The sequence below is a fragment of the Balaenoptera physalus genome (assembly GCF_965194825.1).
Source record: "Balaenoptera physalus genome assembly, chromosome: 1".
NCBI lineage: Eukaryota > Metazoa > Chordata > Mammalia > Artiodactyla > Balaenopteridae > Balaenoptera > Balaenoptera physalus.
The window spans coordinates 153,053,195-153,071,888 of record NC_138882.1 but is presented as its reverse complement, the minus strand read 5'-3'; the positions used below and the strand labels follow the sequence as shown (position 1 = coordinate 153,071,888).

Here is an 18,694-nt window from a genome sequence, read left to right as displayed (position 1 = left end):
GAAGGGGTCCATCCTTTTCCTTCCATAGGCTCTGTGTTCTGTCTTTAGCCCCCACAATGCTATTCACAAGTTTTAGTTGAACTCAAGTAGTACACATAGGGCTACCGACATTTTATCCAAAAATATTTTATTGCCTTAGAGAATTTGGGAAGAATGTTTATTTTTAGATCCCCACCCCACACCGAAACAAAATATAATAAAAGGAATGCCACAGCAGCAAATGGCTCATTCTGAAGGGCAATACAGAATTACCTTTATTTTTAAATACATTAAAAACAACAACACAGGTATTAGTATTAGCACCTGGCATTTAGGTACTAAGAAGACATCAATTACATAGGGCCTCTGAAGCCTGTCATACAGAACTGGATTCGCAATCTGAGAGGACCAGGACAGGCCAGGGTGTCTCAGATGGCTCCTGCAAGCTTTTTGGTTACATTGGCCCACCTGCTAATTTCTCTCTGCAGCTGCTATAGTAACCCTTGGTTTGTTAGTCACAACAAAAGGAGGGGCGGGGGGGGGGGGGGGCGGGAACAAATTCTATGATGCCAGTGCAAAAATTCAGTGGAAGCCCTAAGGCAGTAGTAGTGTAACTAACTTCATAAAATTCAAACAAACACTTTTAAATACACAGTGCTTCAGGCCAATGAGACTGCAGTTTATTTGACTATTTTATGGTAGGGGAGAAGGTTAAGTCTTGATGTGAAAGCCCTGATATCAATAACGGGGATGGTACAATCTGCCAGCAGAGGAGAGGTTGGCAGGTAGGTTAGCTGCATCACTTCACAAGAAGAGTTTGAATCCTCACCGGAAGGGGTACCATCCTCTTCCGGCTCGTACTTCCCAAATCCAACAACCTGAAAGAGGCCAAAGACTTGAGGTGAGAGAGAATGCTGACCAAATTTGGGCAAAGACCTGTTAGGCTCTCTGATACCAATCTAAACTCAGGGAATGGTAAATGTGCTAAATGACAACCCTGGAAAGGACAGAGCTACAGCTTAGGTAACCGTACTCACATGAACGCTGAGCATTTTACTTCCTGGTCCTCTATGGGCCTTGAACCAGCTGACTAGGTCTGATTTTGAGAATGATTTCAGTGCTTCAATCTTAAAGGGGGAAGGGAGGACAGGAAAGAAAGAAAGCTATAAAAGACTAACAATGTATTTTCTGTAAAGATATTAAACATAACACCCTAGGCAGACCTCCTTGATCCTGCTTTTTGCACATCGTTTTATTCTTCCACGTTTCAGCTGGCTCCCAACCTTCTGGAGAAGGATAAAAATGAGCCTCTGACACACCTCCATGTTTCTTAGCAATGACTGACCCTGGCAGGTAGCAGATGGTGTAATTACAGCTGAGTACTGTACGCTGAGCCAAACCCATCACACCTTGGTGTCACCTCTCAGGTACATGGTAATGGTACACTCTGGCTTCTAATAGGAAAACCGCAGAACCTCAAGAGCTGGGCTGACTGAAGCCTCTTGTTAAATAACCCCTCTGCTTCAATGTCCTTTGGTAATTCACCACATAGGGTTATAGTATCAGAGCTATGGATTGCAGTGCCCAGAGCTCTTTTTCATGGGATTTATTACTTTGGGCTAGAATTTGTCACAAAGACCTATACACAGAATCCTTAAATCTGGGGAAGGAACTCCATAAAATTGAGAACCAGAAGTTCTCAATTTTCTTTAAGTAGCAGAAGCCGTTTTTCTCCCAAACCTTACAGGGAACCTAAGTATATAATAAAAAAGTGAGAAAAAAAAATGTATATATATGCATAACTGAATTACTTTGCTGTACAGCAGAAATTAACACATTGTAAATGAACTATACTTCAACTTTTCAAAAATGGATCTGACTGAAATTGGGGGAGCAGAAGTAAGGATTAGCAAGCATCCTGCTCACTTGGCCACCTAAGGCTCTAGAGAAGCCAGTCTGGAAACAAGATTTGATCAATCACATCAAGGAATGGGCAAGAAAATAACTTGCCCCAGGTTTCTCTTCCACGCAATACCAATTTGCTTAGAATTGTGTCTCCTGCTAAATCAGGAGTCCCTTTCAGTGCTGTCTTACTCTGAAAACGTTACTACCTCATGGGCAAGGCGGTCAAAGAGATACTGCTGGGTCACCACTTCGTTCCAGTTCCTGTCCACCTCCTCCCCAAGGTGGGTGTCCTCGCACTCCTTCAGCTTGATCAGAGCTGTGACCTGTTACCATCAGAAAGAGAGAGACACCCTCAGCTGTGGCCTCACACCAGTTCCCTCAGAACACACTTGGCCCTGTCCAGTCTGCTTTGTGATGGACCTGCCAGCATGATGGGGAGGGATGAAGCTGGGGAGACATGGTCAGATTAAGGGGGCAGCTATAGAGCTCAAGAGCCAGCCAGCATACAGCACTGTTAAGACTGGTGTCTAGTTGTCATGAGGGCTTGGGCGGGCCAAGGAACAGAAGACCAGGCCAACACAGTAAAGTCACCTGGGTGTTGAATGCATCCTCAGTGAGGTTCTCAATCTTCTCCTCGAAGCTAGAAAGAAACTCTTCTATCTTCTTATCAACAACTTCAGAGCTGAAACAAAACACCTTCAATTACAAGTCATCAGTGACCAGGTCTCAAGCAGAAGGCAAAGGAGAGAATCAGGGCTAAGGCATATTTCCAGGAAAGAGGCTGAAGTGATATTCTCCCCTAAGCTGTGGGAGGGAAGGGAACAGTGAAGAACGCTACCCCTACCCCGCCTCTAGCCCAGTTTCCTGGTATCCTCACAGGAAGCAGTAGACAGCCATGCTGACCATTCCAAAGCTGAGAACCAACAAGGCCTTGTATTGGGTTGGCCCAAAGCTTCGGTTTTTTCCATAAGATCGGTCTAGTAGCGCTTAGTTGTCTTTAACTTCATTCAAAACAATTTTTTTAGATTGTATTGTGACAGCTGTCATATCAGTGTGCATTTAAAAAAAAATATCAAAGTTGGTGAATTTTTGTGTAGCCATTTTAATATTGAAGATGGAAGAAAAAAAAGCAACATTTTCGGCATATTAAAAACTCAACTGAAACGCAAAAACAAATCTGTGCAGTGTATGGAGAAGGTGCTGTGACTGATCGAATGTGTCAAAAGTGGTTTGCAAAGTTTTGTGCTGGAGATTCTCACTGGACAATGCTCCACGGTCGGGTAGACCAGTTGAAGTTGAGAGTGATCAAATCGAGACATTAACAGAGAACGATCAACGTTATACCACAAAGGAGAAGGCCGACATATTCAAAATATCCAAATCTAGCATTGAAAATCATTTGCACCAGCTTGGTTATGTTAATCGCGTTGATGTTTGGGTTCCACGTAAGTCAAGCGAAAAAAACCTTCTTGACCACATTTCCGCATGCAATTCTCTCCTTAAACGTAATGAAAACGTTCTGTTTTTAAAACAAATAGTGACAGGCAATGAAAAGTGGATACTGTACAATAATGTACAGAGATTGTGGGGCAAGCGAAATGAACTACCACCAACCACACCAAAGGCCGGTCTTCGTCCAAAGAAGGTGACGTGTATATGGTGGGATTGGAAGGGAGTCCTCTTTTATGAGCTCCTTCCGGAAAAGCAAACGATTCATTCCAACAAGTACTGCTCCCAATTAGACCAACTGAAAGCAGCACTCGACAAAAAGTGTCCAGAATTAGTCAACAGAAAACACATAGGGGCTTCCCTGGTGGTGCAGTGGTTAGGAATCCGCCTGCCAATGCAGGGGACACGGGTTCGTGCCCCGGGCCGGGAAGATCCCACATGCGCAGCGGCTAGGCCCGTGAGCCACAACTACTGAGCCTGCGCATCTGGAGCCTGTGCTCCGCAACGGGAGAGGCCGCGACAGTGAGAGGCCCGTGCACCGCGATGAAGAGTGGCCCCCGCTTGCCACAACTGGAGAAAGCCCTCGCACAGAAACGAAGACCCAACACAGCCAAAAATAAATAAATAAATAAATAAATTAAAAAAAAAAAAAAAAAAAACACATAATCTTCCATCAGGATAACGCAAGACCACGTTTCTTTGATGACCAGGCAAAAACTGTTACAGCTTGGCTGTTTAGTTCTGATTCACCCACTGTATTCGCCAGACATTGCACCTTCGGATTTCCATTTATTTTGGTGTTTCCAAAATTCTCTTAATGGACAAAATTTCCATTCCCTGGAGGACTGTAAAAGGCACCTGGAACAGTTCTTTGCTCAAAAAGATAAAAAGTTTTGGGAAGATGGAATTATGAAGTTGCCTGAAAAATGGCAGAAGGTAGTGGAAAAAAATGGTGACTACATTGTTCAATAAAGTTCTTGGTGAAAATGAAAAATGTATCTTTTATTTTTACTCTAAAACTGAAGGAACTTTTTGGCCAACCCAATACCTTGCTTGTAGCATGAATGCCAGGTCGGGCATCTCTGCCTTTCTGGTCCTCAGATATGCCTGAAGAGAGGAAGCAGTGGCAAGCCCTGCAGTCACCATAGGACTTGAGTCAAGCCCTATGGGCCCACTCCTCATACTTACCATTGGTAAGTCCGGGATCAGGCCATCTATGAGCCAACCCCTGCAGCTGTGACTAAATGGGAAGCAAATGGTCAGAGCTGCCTGAGGTTTAAGGATGCAGTCCCTATTCTCTGTGCCAAGAAAAATAATAGTTGGGCCCATCTACTCACTCGTTTACTCACTTGTATTTGGTTGCCTGAGTCCCCACGGTGACAGAGAATCCTAGAATCCCAGATGTATTCCTACAGGTAGGGTAGACATGGTACCTACAGCCAGAATGAAAAGTCCTATGAGCTCAGGTGGTCACCTAGGCCCTGTCCTCAGAGGCACTAGAGAGGAGTGGGAAGGGTTTCTGCTCGTCCTTACTGGACCTGAAGGTCCTGGAAGAGGATCCATAAATGTGTACGTGTAGTTTACTCTCAGGTTAGAGTATCCAACCCTCTCCTGAACTGTGGACCACAGGCTAGCTTTTTCTCTTGCTGCTAATCTTGAAGCTTGACCAAACTGAGGGCTTGGTCATAGTCCAAGATGCAATTTCCAGAAGTTTTGACCAGTAGGTATGACTCTAAGGCATGAAAGGACCAAAAAGCTCTGAGAGATTGCTCAGTCAGGATATTTGATAAACTTAAGCCTGCAAAGTAAGCCCCAGATCTTATTTGAGCTCAATTTTCTTGCCAGCAGACTTACCCAAGGGTCTGCTTGGTTCGAAGGAAGTCAAAACAAGGCTCTTCCATGTGCATCTGTAATTCAACATACCATCAGCTCAACTCCTCCCAGCAGAGAAACTTCCATTTCTTCCCCCAAAAGTGTTACACATGATCCCAGAGTCCAGCCTCCCTTACTGCCTTCTTCCTAAATCGCCCAGGCCCCCTGTCCATGCTCATACTGGGTGAGAAGTACTAAATAACCATCTCACCTACCAATCACAGATCTCTGCCCACTCCCAAGTCCCTAGCCCTCAGGTAGAAAGGCCAGAAGGCCAGTCCTCACAGTGGGTCAGGGGCTCATGAACATCGTGACTCTCCTTTATACAACTTACCACAAGCAGCTCCATAAGAGTGTATTCTTTCAGACTCCTGGCACCTGACTGAAAGAAAAAGCTGATCTGACCAACTGAAAATCCAATGGCTTACAGGGCTTTTTAATAATCCAGCTATTCTCAGCAACCATTTATTCAGGTATGCAGAAGAGTACTATCCCACTCTTCTCTTCCAAGAGTTTATCATACCCTCTGTTGCTATACTTTCTGCCTTCCCACAAAACAGGAGATCTGTGAGGACAGGAATCATGCTTGATGATTTGTATTCCCAGCCCTAGCACAGAACTGCAGGCAGACATGGAGGTGAGTCGAATAATCCCTGACCTGCCAGCTCCTGCCCAAAGAACCCAGTACTCCTGCCCAAACTAAAATCAAGTACTTGCAGTTCAAGGTCCTAAGGAGGAGAGCAGGAAATGTCTGGGTAACTGGACCTATTCCTCAGATGGAGAGGATATGAATAGGAGCTTCTGCAGCCACACACACGGACCCAAAACCAGTTGATAAGAAAAATGCATAAGAGGCAGATACCACACTTGGAGACCACATCCTGGCTGTCCTGGAGACTGGCGAAACAACAGGATGAAAGAGGGCAGGAGGCCAACGAGCAAGTGTTGCCAGTGCATCCCAGTCAGACTCGTGCAAGCTCCTCTGATACAGACTCATTACTATTCCTTCCTGCATCACCTGAGGAAGCTGAAGCCTCTGTGCCCTGCAAGCCCTGTTTATCAGCAACAAGATTCCCTGTATGCCTCTGAAAGGATTGCAACAAAACTATTCAAAACCTTGTATCAACTTCCTGTTCAAAATGCTCTCTGTGAGGAGGGAAGTGGTTCCCCAAGGGAAGCAGTTTGTATTAGAAGCTAGTGCTAAGAGGTGATCCATGGAAAGCACCTCAACAGACTCCGTCTTGCAATACAAAATCCTGCCTGAAACTGGAGAAATACTACTCTCTCTGGGTTAAGCACCAGAAATGTAGACAGGGCTAAGCAGGGCCAGGTCATACCATATATGAAGTTTGGGACCTGGTAGTCATTGCAGCTTCAAATAAGCTGAGAACCTGGGAAAAAAAACCCAGGTAGCTACAGCCAGAGGAAGACAGGCTCTACAGACAAGCTGGGCCTCTAGGGAAAGATTCAGGCCCAGGGCCAGAAACACAGGAAAAGGACAAGGTGACGGTGAAGCCATGCAGCCCTGCCCAAAGTTCAGGCCAGGAATCTTCACAAAGCCAGACGGAGAAGTGACTTCCTCATGTAGAAAATCCAGGACCATAGCAGCAGCTATAGGAGCCCCAGAGTTTGGGAAGTCTGAGATCAGCCTAGATAGACACAGGTCCCCATAGTCCTAGAAGCGAGTATGACTAACCACAGGCTAAAGTAGTCTACGAGGCAATTGAGATTGTTGCAGAGCTCTTCCTTATTTTAAGCACCATCCCATCTCTCCAGAATTATGTGGAAAAAACACAGGATTTGAGGACAGAAGGTATAAATTCGAGCCCCAGCTGGTGTGACCTCAGGTAAATGAAGGACCTCAGATCCATCATCCATAAAACAGAGGTGATAAATCCTATCTCTCAGGTGCTTTGAAACCTTTAATTATGACTCTGGTATTCATTCTGTTTACTGTATATTGGTTGACTGGCTATGTTTATTTTTGTCACATTTTTAAAACTGTCCTTTTAACAAATGTCCTCCTGCTCCTTGGAGTTCTGACAGGGGAACATGTAGGAATTTCCAGCCATACTTCAGTCTCTGTCCCTCTGGACTAGTGGTTGGGTGATTAATAGAAGCACTGTGACTGAAAAAGGATCCACTTCACTGACAGGAAAAATTTTTAAATGTAGCTGCTTCAAGAGTACAAATGACCCCAAGCATATAACCACAGAGTAACTGCAAAAGGTCCTTGAAGAGCATAGGCTCACTTCTCCCAGATACTTTGGACCTTCCACCAGGCTTTCGTGTCCTAAAGATACTTAGCCATGAGGACAGCTGTGTGCAAAGGGGCCACTGACCTGGTAGTATACAGTGACTTCAGAGTTGGCATCACCCCTGTTCAGAGCTCTCACTTTGCATAGGTGGTGGCCACTGGGCAGCTCTACCACCTGGAACTGCACAGGCATCTCCTGCTCCAGAGGCATGAAGTTCAACTTGCTGTAAAACAACCAGTGTGGGTTACTGAGGCCGTGCCTTTATCCTCTTACCTGCACCCCCAAACTGTGAAAAGGTCAGGCCTTCCACAGTCCCATCTGAATTGTTTTGTTTATATAACTAGCCTCAAAAAACCTACTACGAGAAGCATCTCCATTGTGGATTTAGTAATAACTGAGTTTTGGTCTTGAGGCCCTCATGCTATTAAGAACACATAACTCCCAAAGAGAAAACTCAAACCAATACTCACTCAACAACATATTTCAGGAAATCCGTAGATTCCTAGGAGGCAAAAGAGAAGAAAATAACTATATTAGGCTCTCCTGACATTAATTTCACCCAGAACCAACTAATACCAATATTCTAACTGCTTGGGAAGCCCTGGAGTGCATTAGGAAAGCAGATATAGTCTATCATCCTAAATGCTGGTCATTCATTCACTGGGCTTATCATTCACTGATTCAATACTGATTATGTTTGTTGAATACTAAGGCTCTCAACTGAAGTGGCTCTTTTTCTGTTCTCCCTTGGTGCTCTGTTTACCTGTCCACTGTGAAACTTTCCCCACTGGATCAAACTTAATTGTTCAGTTTACCCCACTAGGCTGTGTTTTAGAAACCTGGATCTATTAATACAGAACCTGGCATAGAGTGAGTGACAGAATAATACTTAATAGTAAGTGAATGATGTATCCCCTCCCCTTCTTAAGATTTGTTTTCTAATCTATGAGGGATAAGTGGAGAGGTTAGCTTATCTCTAAAGTGGTCTCTGCCTGGGGCAATTCATGGTACTAAGTCCTCTGAACCAAAAGGACCCCCACACGGTACTCCCACTGTCCTCAGAGAAGCAGGCAGCTATTCCTGCTCTTCTCCCTGTTTTTAAACTTTCTGCTGGCATGACAGAAACCAGGGCTGGTTTTGGGGTTGGGGGATAAAGACAGAGAAGTAGGGAGGATAGCAGCCAATCTCGAGAGTGGCCATTTATATATTCCATTAAAGGGCCAGTCCTGAGAAACTGGGAGGTCATGGAGGAAGAGGTCAAGAGCCAAACAGTTTAGGGACTGTCCAAACAAGCACTCTTGGCTGGAAGAGGCCTCAGTTAGTTACATGGTCCCACAGACACATCCAATTCAATATGGGTCAAAACCAACTCCCCATATGCCCCCAAACCTACACTGTTCCTACTCTCTACCAACCCACCGGTTCCAGTAAGAAATCTGGGCATCATCCTAGAGCCCTCCCTTCTCCCTCACCCCCATAGCCAATCAGTCACTGCCTTTGATCATCCTCTACCTCATTATTTCTTAAGCATTTCTTTTTCATTTATTTTGCCTAACCTCAGGCTTCATCATTTTCACCTCAACTTTTTTATTATGGTAAAAATACATAAGTTTACTATCTTGACATTTTTTAAGTGTAAAGTTCTGTAGTGTTAAGTATATTCACATTGTTGTGAAATGGAACTCCACACTTTTCATCTTGCAACACTGAAACTCAATACCCATAGAAACAGTGACTCCCCTTCTTTCCCTCCACAACCCCTGGTAACCACTATTCTACCTCCTGTTACTGTGACTGCTCTAGAGATCTCATATAAGTGGAATCGTACTTCATGTCAATTTTTATAACAGTTTCATAACTGGTCTCTCTGGATCTTTCTTAATGACAAATCCTCTTTTAAATCCTTCAGTGGTTCTCCATTTACTATAAGATAAAGCCCAAGCTCCGTAGCTTGACATACAAGTTTGACATACAAGTTCTGCCTAAGTATATGTGAATCTATATATATATATACACACATACCTCACCACTCCCCAGCTCCCACTTTAATTTCTAAATTAAACTGTTCATAGTTTCCACAGTCTTCAACAAATGTAACCAATACCATATATTTACCAAACCCATTTAACTCAAAGTCCTGTCCAATAGCAGCAGTCTCCTTCATAAGAAAGTCTTGCTTAGCATTGGAGGGGCCAGGTTCCCTTCTAAACAGACTGTGACAATGCTGGCCTGCCAGACTACAGAGCTTCCCCTTTAGGGAAGAACTAATGCAATTCCAGAGCCCAGAATGGCATTCAAACCTGGCCAGCAGCAACAGAGCACCTCACACTCACTGTGCTTGTGACATTTCCTTGTACCAGGCCCTCAACAAAGAGCTGGGATTTTAACTCTCTGACGAAGCTCAGCAGAGACTCAAGGGAAAGGCCATCCATCAAAGCCCGATACTTGTCAATCATAGACCAACGGGCATATTCCAGGATTAAAAGCCGAACGTCTCTGTACAGAGAGCAGAAAAAAAAAGTTTTATTGTAAGAAATGAATCTTAAGGGTAAAGAAGGATTTGATTAAGTTTCTATAGATGATGTGTTCTAAAAAGAAGCAATTTCTATCACAACTTAAGATAGGGAAACAATGTCATAATCACCAAAAAGCATTTAAAACTGCATATACAAACTATTACATAGATTATTAGCTCATCGGTACAACTCACTTATCTGTTTCAATTGCAAAATAAATTATTTCACATAAGCTGCCAGATGAGCCATACACCAATTTAGTATTACTATTTTGATTTGAAATCTCACTAGCATTTATTAATTACTGGAGGTGATCATCATGGATATCTATTACTACAATGACAATACAGTGTAAGTGGCTCTGGGCCAGAATCAGACTAACCCCCTCCCACACACAGTAAGCTGTCTGAACATGGCAAGTTACCTAACATTTGTGACTCAATTTCTTCATTTGTAAAACAAGGGAAATAATAATGGCTACCATTACAGAATTTTGGTGAGAATTAAATAAATAAATGCACTTAAAAGTTCTTAGGTCTAACACATAACAAATCTTCAATAAACAGGTGTTATTATTACTCTACCACATTTTAATAAAGTAGTATTCAGGAGTTATAGGATACACAGGCTATTTTTCATCATATCAATAGTTCCAGACAACTCTCCTTTCCAACTTATATTTGGTTGTGAGTTTTTGTAACTTTTTGTGATCAGATTATCAGTTATTACATGTCTGATTCTTAACTGTTCCCTCCCCTGCTTTCGAATTTTGGACATTTATGGGCTCATTATAACTATGTCAAAAGCAGGGCCTCTATATAAAGTTGTGCTCTTTGTTTACCATTTATAGATGCCCAGCAAGCAGATCAAGTAGGGGCTTGCAAGCCATGTGCACAAAGGGCTGTATCTGCTCAGAGGGGACTTTTTTCCCCTTCCACAAAGGCTCTACCTGCTGATAGAGGTTACCCCAAGGGTGTACTTTTTTCTGATTCACACAAAGGTAAAGAACAGGCTCTGATGAAAAGGCCCAGGAGGGTTGCCTATTAGCAGAGGGTTTAAGCATTAGTACGCAGACTGTCCAGAGCCTTTTTGCTCTCTTCTGGAACCCTGGATGAATTCTTGGATAGTTGCATTTGTCAGATAAGTGATGTGTTAGGCAATTTAACTCAGCTACTTATCACAACATCCAATACACTAAAATCACCATATAATCACCAGTAAGCAATTTTGAGCCACAACAAAGTCAGCATTTTTTGAACTGTTATTTACTTACAAACTTTGGAAAAAGCACCCTTTTTACCTTTAGCCTCTAATTAAGTATAGTAGGCTGCTTTCAGTCCTACTGACAGATAGCTACTTACACTGGGTTTAGAAATCCTATAACTCTGTGGGCTGGTTTCCTAAAACACAGCAGATTTCTATCACATCTGAATTAGCACTGAAACTATAGCCTCATCCCCCACACTTAATTTCCAGGAAGGCAAATACTTTCAGGCCTTCAAAATATAAGCTGATCCCATCCATGTATACCCACTTGGCCAGAGTCTCAGGCTTGATGAGGATGTTAAAGTAGGTCTTCTTCAACTGCTCAGTTATCATTGTAAAGACAGCTGGTGTGGAACTGAACTCCGCTAAGTAGTCAATAATAAGCTGAAACAGCAGCTAAGAAGAAAAGAAAGAAGCACCTTAAGTGGAGAAGCATGGAAATCCACTAATGTTTAGGGGGAAAATGTTTCCCACTGGCCTTTACCAGGGGCCCAGTATGGTAACAGGCATTGCGCAGGACATAAGAGAAGTACTAATGACTCAAAGAATCTTTAGGAGCTAATATTCTCAATAACTGTCAAATTTGGAGCAATGAATTTTCTTTTTCTTTTTTATAATTTTTATGGGTATTTTAAAACATTTTTCCTTCCAACTAAACTTAAAAATAATTTTATCCAGCATGTCCACTGCCACTAAATGTGATTTTAATTGGGAGAATGTAATTTTGGAAATAATGACTTTATATCAACCTGTCCTATCCAGAAACATGATGAGTCTCTCCCTTATTTAAAGTCTTTTTTATATGCCTCAAAAAGATTTAGTTTTCTTTAGATAGGTTCTGTACTTTTCTTATTCATTCTTAGATATTTTATTATTTTTCTCGATATTACAAATGGGATATTTTTTTCCAATCCATTTCTAAGTGGTTATTGCACTATAGGAAAAGGAGCCATTTATTTTGATATACTGATCTTGTAATGAGTCATATCACAAATTATTTTTTAAATTCTAGTAGTATCTTAGATTTTCTAAGAATACAATCATATCCCCTGAAAAGAAAAATACTTTTTCCCTTTCAAGTCTTTTTATTTTATTTTTTGACTTTAATGTATTAGCCAGAAACTCTAAAATAATGTTGAGTAATAGATGTGATCATGGGTATCCTTGGCTTGTTCCCAATTTTAATGTTCAGCATTTCATCAGTTAGTGTAACATTTGCTGTTAGTCTTTTAATTAAGGTTTTTATTGTGGTTAAGTAACTTCCCTCCATTCCTACTTATTAGGAATGACCACTCAAATTTATCAAATGATTTTTTGGGCATTTATCACTATATTCACATAGTGTTCCTCAACTGACTTGTGTTATAATGATTTATGTTCATCAACTTCCTAATACTGAACAACCAACCTCTGCATTCCTGGCACTTGGTCATGGTTAATTATTCTTTTTGTTCTATTGTTGAATTTAATTTTCAAGTTTTTAGAATGTTTGACTCCATATTTCATAGGTGAAACTGATCTCCAGTTTTATATACATATTTATAGTCTATATCAAGTTTTAATGTTAAGGCTAGGTAAGCTTCATAAAATAAAGAACCTCAAATAGTTTTCTACGGTTTGTATTTTTAAAAAGCTCTCCAGGTAATTCCAAAACTTTAATATGTTTGGGTTTTAAGCTAAATTATATTTAGGCTTTTGAAGGTTAGTAAAATATTCCATGGTGTCTCCTCCTAAGACCAATCTTTGTTCCCTGGGGAGACTGACAGGGATGAGGGTATAAAGGAGAGAACTATCTAAGATATGGAGGCTATATCACCTCTTAGCACAGGTCTAATTTCTGCCAGGTCCTCTCCTCCAGATTTTTTCTTGTATGAGCGCAGTTCCCCAAACTTTAATGTATGTTCTACCCAAGAAACCAAGATATAAAATTTGTTGTTGGGTACATTATATTATTTTACCTGGTACTTGATGATCTAATCCTTTAGCTAGCATCCCATATTATTTCTTCCTTTACTGATGAAGTTTTTGACAAAGTGACATTGAAATATATTCTTTACCAAAAGATAAATCACTGACAAGATATAAACTCTGTTTCTAAAGAGTCAGAAACTTAGAAGGAAAACAAGACACACACACTTGAAACAATGGAAAAGAGTGCAAGAAGAGGAAGAAACAACACAAACATCTGAGTTCTACTCTATGTCAGGCAACGTGTCAGGTGCTTTAAATTTGTCCTTGCTGTATGGCATGAAATTATGCTCAAACCAGTCCTAAATGCCAGTGTTGGCTGCAGAGAAACAGACAGCAAAGGGAAGTGAAATCAAGCCTGAAGCACAGGCTGTGTTGTATCCATTACTAATGCATACAACACTGATTAATGTAATTAATTAATGAATATATGTTGGTCTTGTGTGGCCAAAGTTAGAATACCTGTCATCAGCCAAAAACACACAATAATCCATATTAATAAACATTTCTTTCTACGTACAGCACCTCATGCACAAGCCTCTATGCTTGGTGTTATAGGCACAACAAACATAAATATAAAATTTTAAAGCTGTCTGTGAGGAAATTAGAGCACTGTACTTACAGGTAGTTTGTGGTTGAATCCTTTCACTCGAATAATTAAACCATGTTCTCCAGCTACCAGCTTATACTCCAGCTGTGCCACATCTGCTTCATAAGCTGGTTCCGCAAGGTTATGGGTAAGGATATTGACAAAGATATCAAAGAGGACCACACTAAGAGTATAAAATGCAAATAGCATCATTAATTGGCAAGAAACAGACAAATGGATTTGCTTTGACTTAGAGTAAGAAACTTCACTTTTATAAAGATGTTAATTCACTACTCCAGAATGTAAAACCATATATACTAATTGAGTTCAAAGGTAAATACAGCTTACCCAGGACTCAGTTTCACAGGGGCATTACAGAACTCCCAACTTCAGCAATGCTTCCCTATCTTTTTCATGTCATGCACACAGAGAAAATGTAATATTGGGTTGGCCAAAGGTTCGTTCGGTTTTTTCCGTAAGATGGCTCTAGTAGTACTTAGTTGTCTTTAACTTCATTTGAAACAATTTTGTTAGATTGTATGTGACAGCTGTCATATCAGCGTGTATTTAAAAGAAGACTTATCAAAATTGGTGAATTTTTGTGTAGCCATTTTAATATTGAAGATGGAAGAAAAAAAGCAACATTTTTGGCATATTATGCTTTATTATTTCAAGAAAGGTAAAAACGCAAGTGAAACGCAAAAAAAAAGATTTGTATAGTGTATGGAGAAGGTGCTGTGACTGACTGAACATGTCAAAAGTGGTTTGAAAAGTTTTGTGTTGGAGATTTCTCACTGGATGATGCTCCACGGTCAGGTAGACCAGTTGAAGTCGATAGCGATCCAATCGAGACATTAACTGAGAACAATCAACATTATACCACGCAGGAGATAGCCGACATACTCAAAATATCCAAATCAGGCGGTGAAAATCATTTGCACCAGCTTGGTTATGTTAATCACTTTGATGTTTGGTTTCCACATAAGTTAAGTGAAAAAAACCTTCTTGACCATATTTCCGCATGGGATTCTTTACTTAAACGTAATGAAAACGTTCTGTTTTTAAAACAAATTGTGACGGGCGATGAAAAGTGGATACTGTACAATAATGTGGAATGGAAGAGACCGTGGGGCAAGTGAAATGAACCACCAACAACCACACCAAAAGCTGGTCTTCATCCAAAGAAGGTGATGTTGTGTATATGGTGGGACTGGAAGGGAGTCCTCTATTATGAGCTCCTTCCGGAAAAACCAAACAATTCATTTCAACAAGTACTGCTCCCAATTAGACAAACCGAAAGCAGCACTCGACAAAAACTGTCCAGAATTAGTCAACAGAAAACACATAATCTTCCATCAGGATAACACAAGACTGCATGTTTCTTTGATGACCAGGCAAAAACTGTTACAGCTTGGCTGGAAAGTTCTGATTCATCTGCCGTATTCACCAGACATTGCACCTTCAGATTTCCATTTATTTTGGTGTTTCCAAAATTCTCTTAATGGACAAAATTTCCATTCTCTGGAAGACTGTAAAAGGCACCTGGAACAGTTCTTATCAAAAAGATAAAAAGTTTTGGGAAGATGGAATTATGAAGTTGCCTGAAAAATGGCAGAAGGTAGTGGAAAAAAGTGGTGAATATAATAAAGTTCTTGGTGAAAATGAAAAATGTGTCTTTTATTATTACTTAAAAACTGAAGACACTTTTTGGCCAACCCAATATTTATACTGCACAATGGGGTAAAGTGTAAAATGTATGAAAGGCAACTGGCCCAAAGGCTCTGGTTATCCCTGCGGCCTAGGTTTTCTGACTGAAAAATCAAAAATCTGAGGAAATGGAGGAGGGTAATGCATTTTTTAAACTGAATATTAATAATGTTAGTGCTGCTTGTGAGATTAAGCCTGGATTTTGCAGGTTAAGTGGCAAAAGAAAGGAAGAAAGTACACTAACATTTCCTGAGCACCTCCTATGATTCAGGTACATTTTAGGCTCTCTGACAACCTACAACCTACATAAACATGTAAGTAATTTGCTAAGAACAAAGTATAATCAGATTCCTTGGCAGGAATCTGATTATAAATACAGGAATCTGATTATAAATAATCTCTAAATACAGGTCAACAGATCCATTAGTCCTCATTACAGACTGGAAGCTGACCCAAACTCATCTCTAAGGAACTTTCTCAATCCAGTAATTCTATGACTAGCCTACACTGTCAGCATGTTTTACAAATGGGTGCTGGAGATGGAGCAGCCACAATTCCATCTTAGTGATTAGTACTGATACAAATAATTTGTTTGGGGCACATAAAACCACATAAATGAGGAGCATAGCTCAAGTACTGACAGAGAAAAATGATAGAATGATTCAGAAATAAACAAACAAAATAGTCTTCCAATAATAAAAAAAATATTTTCCAGAAAAGAGGACAATTTCTTACTTTGCTGCAGACTTCTGTATCAAAGGTGAGATCAGATGGAAACGTATATATGCTGAAAGAAAAAAGACCCTAAATAAGAAAATATAGGCCAGAGGCCTCAAATATTTAATACATCTGCTATTTTCCCCTAATATTATGATGTTTTAAAAATTCTGAAACAAACCACTAATCCTTAAATCCTCATTACATTTTTATCCTTAAGGGTTCTTAGAAAGTATTATTTACCATTCCACATAGTGTCCAGAAGGTACACTTTAATCTACGGGAAGACCAAATATATAGACAGATACGCAGAGAGGCCCAAGAATACTCTTATTATCAATAGCTTTGGTCAGGAAAAATGCTTACAGAGGTATACATGTCAAGAACATTAAGGGAAAAATCCCAATGCTCACAGAAAGTTATAGCAGCGCCTTTCCAAGGAAGCTGAATAAATGTTAAGAACATTTTTAGACACTCTTATAATCTATTCCAGAAAAATTGAGTAAACACCTTCCCAGTGAACTCAAGAATCCCTCAGAACTAGTCCAGTTGTGTTAAGGTTAGGGATTTGGGTTAAATGGCAGCCAAGAGCACTCAGCCTTTGATTCCAAGTTGCTTCAGTAAATTCCAATGCCATGCAAAAGAACAGAAAATAAAAAAGCAACACAGTTTGGGCTACCGTGTTGAAGATAAGAGCTTTAGAGTCTGTTTTACTATATACTATGCTTCCTTTATGCTGAAAAGCAAAATAGTAGAGGGAGACAGATAGAGGATATTTCACATTTGTAATGCTGGACTCAGCTATCTATTGTGTCTAAGAATAATTTCTTTCAGCTACTCTTATTTTCTTTTTAACAATAATGTTCGAAAAACACCACCTATTCCCTAGGATGGCCAAACACCTGGCTCTGCTTTCATATAACTGAAAGAAAAATATCCAAAAATAATTTCATTTTAGGCTTGAATCCTTATATACTTCCTAGAATCTATAATGTCCATAAGAATTTCTGTGATAGCACAGGAGCACAGTATGGATCTGATAGATAAGCCTAGAAAAGGTCTTCAAGTAGAAGGGAAAGGGGAAAGAGAGGGAGATGACAGACACAGAGGGAAAAGGTTGCTAGAAAGTGGAAAAAGATTTGTTATACTTATTTCACTATTTTTAAGGAGGGAAATATTTTACCTTTGGGGATTTTGAATTTGTTGTCTTTCTTATACCATAGGCAACCTTGTGGAGTATTCACAATTTTAACAGGGTATTCTGTCTCTGGACAATCAAAAGCCTTCAACATGAAATCTGTGGCTAACAAAAGTGAAAGGTAATAAATCATTCAGTTATCTCAACAGGATTCCCACCAATCTGTTCTTGGTTTCAGAAGTCTAAGTAAGTCTTCTTTGTGGCAAACATAAGTCAAATTCAAATGCTGAAGTACAATAAATTATTAGAACAATACTAAAAAGAAAGTCCTCTTGGCCTTAAACTAAATGAACTCTGAAGATCTGTAATTTCCCAAGAGTTGATTCTGATCTCTCCATATTCTGCTTCATTCTCTTTCTCAGAGACAATCTTAACTGAAAGGGACCTTTGGTCAGAATAGTTGTATAAACCAATTTATGAATGAATGCATTCTTGAATGAGAATGTCTTTTACCAAACTTACAAACTTTTTAAAAGTTAACAAAATAGTTCTGCTCAAACAACGTCAAATTTGTCCTTTAAGTTAATGAAACATAAATTATTTCATCAACACTCAGGTGCGAAATAGCTAACTTAAGAATTAAAAAAAGGTACTGCCTATATTTACTAAAAAAAAAAAAAAATGGGTTGTTTAGATACTTAAAGTTCAAGATGCAGAAATGAATTATCTAAAATATGCAAGACTTTTTGTATAAAAGCATTTTTTTTCCTGAGGTTAGATTCATATATAACATAAAATTAACCATTTTAAAGTGAACAATTCAGGGGAATTTAGTACACTCACAACGTTGTGCAACTACCATTTCTTTCTAGTTTCAAAACATTTTCATCAGTCCCAAAGGAAACCTCTATACCCATTAAGCAGTCACTCCCATTACCCACTCCCCCCAGCCACTGGCAACCGTCAGTCTGAGTTCTGTCTCTATGGATTTACCTATTCTGGATATTTCATGTAAAAGGAATCATACAATATGTGACCCCTTGTGTCTTCTTTCACTTAGCATAATGTTTTCAAGGTTCATCCATGCTGTAGCATGTATCAGTACTTCATTTCTTTAATGATAGAATAATACTCCATTGCATGTATATACCATAATTTGTTTATCCAGTCATTCATTATGGACACTGGCTGTTTCCACCTTTTGGCTTTTGTGCATAATGCTGCTATGAAAGTGTATGTACATGTATTTCGTTGAATACCTGTTTTCAATTCTTTTGGGTATATACCTAGGAATGGAATTGCTGGGGAAAATGGTATTCTGAGTAAAATT

The 18,694-nt window shown here is 40.1% G+C and overlaps 1 protein-coding gene across 3 annotated transcripts in view; it reads right to left on the bottom strand.

Annotated features, from left to right (window-relative positions):
* Positions 1-225: 225 nt before the first annotated feature.
* NRDC (nardilysin convertase) overlaps positions 226-18,694 on the bottom strand; it is a 94,254-nt gene continuing 75,785 nt past the window's right edge. For 2 of the 3 annotated variants that reach the window (XM_082428927.1, XM_082428929.1), the window contains 14 exons: positions 17,410-17,529; positions 16,245-16,296; positions 13,836-13,986; positions 11,514-11,641; positions 9,797-9,959; positions 7,934-7,965; positions 7,548-7,686; positions 5,540-5,587; positions 5,188-5,240; positions 4,683-4,766; positions 2,476-2,566; positions 2,091-2,207; positions 1,017-1,106; positions 226-857 (listed from right to left, as the gene is read on the bottom strand). In XM_082428927.1, coding sequence (XP_082285053.1) covers positions 660-857; positions 1,017-1,106; positions 2,091-2,207; positions 2,476-2,566; positions 4,683-4,766; positions 5,188-5,240; positions 5,540-5,587; positions 7,548-7,686; positions 7,934-7,965; positions 9,797-9,959; positions 11,514-11,641; positions 13,836-13,986; positions 16,245-16,296; positions 17,410-17,529 — 1,466 coding nt within the window. In that variant the 3' untranslated portion in view covers positions 226-659. The remainder of the gene's footprint in view (positions 858-1,016; positions 1,107-2,090; positions 2,208-2,475; positions 2,567-4,682; positions 4,767-5,187; positions 5,241-5,539; positions 5,588-7,547; positions 7,687-7,933; positions 7,966-9,796; positions 9,960-11,513; positions 11,642-13,835; positions 13,987-16,244; positions 16,297-17,409; positions 17,530-18,694) is intronic. The other variant, XM_082428928.1, reaches the window with a different exon arrangement.